Below are 5,670 nucleotides of genomic sequence, written 5' to 3' on the forward strand. Positions count from 1 at the left end.
ATTTATGCTGTGGTGCCCGGGGAGCAGTGGGGGGGTTCAGTGCCTTGCTCAAGGGCACCTCAGTCGGCCCGAGACTCGAACCCATAACCTTAGGGTTAGGAGTCAAACTCTCTAAAAATTAGGCCACGACTTCCCCAAATTAAATTTTTGCCTGGCATTGAATAGCCATTTTTTCCTTCTTGAATAAATCTTGGGATTAGAAATGGTTTTAATATGTGTTCCTTTTATTCACGTCGTCGTTATCTCTGCATAAGCAAAGCGCGGGAGATAATAGAATAAATTTTTATTGCGTTATTTATATCACATTATTTCTGAGAAGGGAAAAGGATTTGTTTATATTTATTGCAGATATATTCACACATTAACATACATTAACATACAGTAAGTCCAGTTTTTATTTGCTAGTCGAATATTTTTATCGGAAGAGGCGGCGCTTCGTCCTCATCCGACACCACAGTGTCTTGTACAACAGGAGCTTCTTCCGTGCTTTTCCGACTTTTGTTTTTCAGGTTCACTTCTGCATAGAGGGCGGTTCTGTCTGTGTTCATTTTTTCATCATGGATGGCTGGGAGAGGCGGGAAAATAAATTTTAACTCCTCTGCTTTTTTGCCGTCTGTCACAGGAAGGGGCGTAGCTAAGTCATAAGTAGCGATCGGATCTGTCCATTCCGCCACCGTGTGGTAGGGACTTCCGTTCTCCCATCGCTCCTCCACATCTTCATCACAGGGAGATGACGATGAAGGTCCACTGACTCTTACATTGTCTATACATTCATACGGATGCTCCTCGCTGACTGTCTCCATAAACACGCTGTTGATATCTTCAGGTGGAGGTGTCACACACTCCCAAACGGATTTGTCTGTCTCTAATCGCTGTCTTGAAGAAGAAGAATAAAAAGAAGAAGAAGCAGACACCATTGGTGGTTCCAGTTGGACTGCGGAGAAATAGAAGAGTGGTGGAATTGGTGGCAGAGCAGGAAGTTCTGGAGACGTTGAACCTGTGGATCTGAGTGAGAATTCAGGGGTGTCTGGAATTCTGGGAGTCGTTTCCCGGCTGAAATAACTGTCCGATTTAGCTGTAGAGCAAAAAAAACCCTGGTTTACTGAGATCACCATTAACGAAGACCAATTTACATCAAATCATTGATAACTTGATGTAAATGCAAGCTGTTTCATTTATAACGTATCACATTTGCTTCTACTCTATTTGCTTCTATTTGTCGAGGGGGGTGTAAACTTTTTATAGGATTTGTTTTAAATGCTGTTAAGCAAACATTGGAATCAATAATAAGGACTCGACATTACAGCAGCTACGTTTATTGTTCATTTTCATTATTATCTTCATTAACCTTCTGAATTGTATAATATTTGTCCTCAACTGAAAAAATTTGCTTTCACAAAATCAATACACGTTTATTAGGCTTAGTGGTTAGCACGTTCTCCTCACACCTCCAGGGTTGGGGGTTCGATTCCCGCCTCCACCTTGTGTGTGTGGAGTTTGCATGTTCTCCCCGTGCCTCGGGGGTTTCCTCCGGGTACTCTGGTTTCCTCACCCGGTCCAAAGACATGCATGGTAGGTTGATTGGCATCTCTGGAAAAATTGTCCGTAGTGTGTGATTGTGTGAGTGAATGAGTGTGTGTGTGTGTGTGTGTGTGTGCCCTGTGATGGGTTGGCACTCCGTCCAGGGTGTATCCTGCCTTGATGCCCGATGACGCCTGAGATAGGCACAGGCACCCCGTGACCCGAGGTAGTTCAGATAAGCGGTAGAAAATGAATGAATGAATGATTTTATCGTTTTACAGACCAGATGGACAGAAATTTAAGAGGATAAAAGAAACCGTTAATTCACTACCGTTTGCATCTTTATCAGATTACTGAGGAACATTTGGGCACTACTGTTGTTTGTTTTCTCCTTCACTCTTTTATCTTCGCCTATGAACATAAATCTCCTAGAATAATAAATATTTGTTTGATATTCAACTTGCTATCATCTAATTCTACTTGGGAAGTCATGACAATAAAATGCCATTAAAGTTGGTATTTAAATGTAAACTTTATTTGAATTAGTAAAACATACCATCCACATTGCTTGTGGTTCTATTTGTGCTCCAGTGATCTTCTAGATTTACCTGCAGAAAGATGAACAAACATGTTTAGGCTTTTAGACTTTTCTATTCAGGACCAATTTAAATTTGTTAAATTATGCAGTAATTTAACACAACGTTGAAGACGGCTGCCTTGATTTTGTCGTTTCAAGGACATAAGAATCCTTTACAGCCAAAACTGTACATTTGTTTTTATTACGCAATAATTTAACACACACTTCTGTAGTAAATTTGTGAAGCAAATTAAATAATCTTTTTTTTTTATTAAAATAATCTTGATGCCTGACCATCACAACAGTACTGTGTGTGTGTGTGTGTGTGTGTGTGTGTGTGTGTGTGTGTGTGTGTGTGTGTGTGTGTTGAATCTCATTCCAGATTTATTCCCCCTGTTATAATGAGCTCCACTCTACCGTGAAGTTTTTCCACTAGATGTTGGAGTGTGTGTGTGGGGATTAGTGATCATTCAGCTACAAGAGCATTAGTGAGATCAGACACTGGTGTTGGAGTGTGTGTGTGGGATTAGTGATCATTCAGCTACAAGAGCATTAGTGAGATCAGACACTGGTGTTGGAGTGTGTGTGTGGGATTAGTGATCATTCAGCTACAAGAGCATTAGTGAGATCAGACACTGATGTTGGAGTGTGTCTGTGGGGATTAGTGATCATTCAGCTACAAGAGCATTAGTGAGATCAGACACTGATGTTGGAGTGTGTGTGTGGGGATTAGTGATCATTCAGCTACAAGAGCATTAGTGAGATCAGACACTGATGTTGGAGTGTGTCTGTGGGGATTAGTGATCATTCAGCTACAAGAGCATTCGTGAGATCAGACACTGATGTTGGAATGTGTGTGGGGATTAGTGATCATTCAGCTACAGGAGCATTAGTGAGATCAGACACTGATGTTGGAGTGTGTGTGTGTGTGTGGGGATTAGTGATCATTCAGCTATAGGAGCATTAGTGAGATCAGACACTGATGTTGGAGTGTGTGTGTGGGGATTAGTGGTCATTCAGCTACAAGAGCATTAGTGAGATCAGACACTGATGTTGGAGTGTGTGTGGGGATTAGTGATCATTCAGCTACAAGAGCATTAGTGAGATCAGACACTGATGTTGGAGTGTGTGTGGGGATTAGTGATCATTCAGCTACAAGAGCATTAGTGAGATCAGACCCTGATGTTGGAGTGTGTGTGTGGGGATTAGTGATCATTCAGCTACAGGAGCATTAGTGAGATCAGACACTGATGTTGGAGTGTGTGTGTGGGGATTAGTGATCATTCAGCTACAGGAGCATTAGTGAGATCAGACACTGGTGTTGGAGTGTGTGTGTGTGGGATTAGTGATCAGCTACAAGAGCATTAGTGAGATCAGACACTGATTTTGGAGTGTGTGTGTGGGGATTAGTGATCATTCAGCTACAAGAGCGTTAGTGAGATCAGACACTGATGTTGGAGTGTGTGTGGGGGGGATTAGTGATCATTCAGCTACAAGAGCATTAGTGAGATCAGACACTGATGTTGGAGTGTGTGTGGGGATTAGTGATCATTCAGCTACAAGAGCATTAGTGAGATCAGACACTGATGTTGGAGTGTGTGTGGGGATTAGTGATCATTCAGCTACAAGAGCATTAGTGAGATCAGACACTGATGTTGGAGTGTGTGTGGGGATTAGTGATCATTCAGCTACAAGAGCATTAGTGAGATCAGACACTGATGTTGGAGTGTGTGGGGATTAGTGATCATTCAGCTACAAGAGCATTAGTGAGATCAGACACTGATGTTGGAGTGTGTGTGTGGGGATTAGTGATCATTCAGCTACAAGAGCATTCGTGAGATCAGACACTGATGTTGGAATGTGTGAGGGGATTAGTGATCATTCAGCTATAGGAAGATTAGTGAGATCAGACACTGATGTTGGAGTGTGTGTGTGGGGATTAGTGGTCATTCAGCTACAAGAGCATTAGTGAGATCAGACACTGATGTTGGAGTGTGTGTGGGGATTAGTGATCATTCAGCTACAAGAGCATTAGTGAGATCAGACACTGATGTTGGAGTGTGTGTGGGGATTAGTGATCATTCAGCTACAAGAGCATTAGTGAGATCAGACCCTGATATTGGAGTGTGTGTGTGGGGATTAGTGATCATTCAGCTACAGGAGCATTAGTGAGATCAGACACTGATGTTGGAGTGTGTGTGTGGGGATTAGTGATCATTCAGCTACAGGAGCATTAGTGAGATCAGACACTGATGTTGGAGTGTGTGTCTGTGGGGATTAGTGATCATTCAGCTACAAGAGCATTAGTGAGATCAGACACTGATGGTGTAAGAGTGAGGAGGTCTGGTGTTCAGTCGGTGTTCCAGTTCATCACAAAGGTGTTCAGTGGGGTTGAGTCAGAGTCAGGGCTCTGTGCAGGACACTCGAGTTCTTCCACTCCAACCTTAACACATCATGTCTTCATGGAGCTCTGTGCTTTGTGCACAGGGACATTGTCACACTGAAACACTGTCTGAGTCTCTCAGTTCCAGTGAAGGGAAACTCTAACGCTTCATCGTACAGGGACAAATGCAATCAGTGATTGGTTGTTGGGAGTGACGGTGATCAGTGATTATGAATTAATTCCTGTGAAGGGAAATTGTAAAGCTACAGGATACAAAGCACTTTAAGGAAAAACAACATATGAGTGTGATGGTCAGGGGTGCAAATACTTTTGGATACATAGTGTATCAGAAAAGGCCTTTAATGTTAGCTTTAATATGGTTAACCTGTAGTGATAACACTTTATATGAAGGCCATATCATTAATATTTTGTTATCCGTGTTATATAAACACAGGATTTACAGCACAGTTCACTTACGCTCAGTGAGAGAGATGAGGGATTTTCTTTCTCCTCCGGACACTCTGGAGTCTCACTAGATGAAATGTAACCTTTAATGAATGTCTAGAAATACAATGCTTACACACTTGACAAACAACACAACAAAAAATGAGTCATTACAGTAGATGTCGTGGGGTGTTTTTAAAGAGTTTAAATCTTTTGAAATGTCTATATCTTATTACACATTATAAAATCATGAAATGAAATTAATCCTCTGGGTCATTTTTGCCTAAACGGGTGTATAAAGAGGCATAAAGAGGAATGTTAGGACGTAAAAAGTCACTTAAAATAATGTCAGAGTAAACTGGGATCATTTCCTAAGAGTACTGAAAAAAATAAAAAAGTTAAAATCATCTAACTGAAAATACAAATGTTAATAAGACGTAAATATGCGGTTTGTTTGATTTTAAAATTGTGTATACTTCTGTGATATTGTAGTCTTAGGTCGCGTTCACACTGCGAGTCTTAATGCTCAATTCGGATATTTTGCTCAGATCAGATTTTTTTGTTTGTCTGTTCACATTACCTTTTAAAATGTGGCCTATATCAGATACCAGTGTGAACTGTCTGCTGTTTCGAACTGACCCGCATGCGCAAACGAACAATAACAATGACGTCACACGCAGCACGCCGTTGCGCTAAAGTTGGCGAGGTTATGGAGGAAGTAAGCATTGTGACTTTTCTTTCTAAA

The 5,670-nt window shown here is 41.4% G+C and overlaps 1 protein-coding gene across 1 annotated transcript in view; it reads right to left on the minus strand.

The window, feature by feature from the left end:
• Positions 1–391: 391 nt before the first annotated feature.
• The window catches only part of LOC132842375 (uncharacterized), a 10,056-nt gene continuing 4,777 nt past the window's right edge, over positions 392–5,670 (minus strand). Inside the window, exons 3-5 of the mRNA XM_060865065.1 lie at positions 4,959–5,013; positions 2,078–2,129; positions 392–1,075 (exon numbers count right to left, since the gene is read on the minus strand). Coding sequence (XP_060721048.1) covers positions 402–1,075; positions 2,078–2,129; positions 4,959–5,013 — 781 coding nt within the window. The 3' untranslated portion in view covers positions 392–401. The remainder of the gene's footprint in view (positions 1,076–2,077; positions 2,130–4,958; positions 5,014–5,670) is intronic.

Source organism: Tachysurus vachellii, chromosome 3 (genome assembly GCF_030014155.1).
Source record: "Tachysurus vachellii isolate PV-2020 chromosome 3, HZAU_Pvac_v1, whole genome shotgun sequence".
Classification (NCBI taxonomy): domain Eukaryota; kingdom Metazoa; phylum Chordata; class Actinopteri; order Siluriformes; family Bagridae; genus Tachysurus; species Tachysurus vachellii.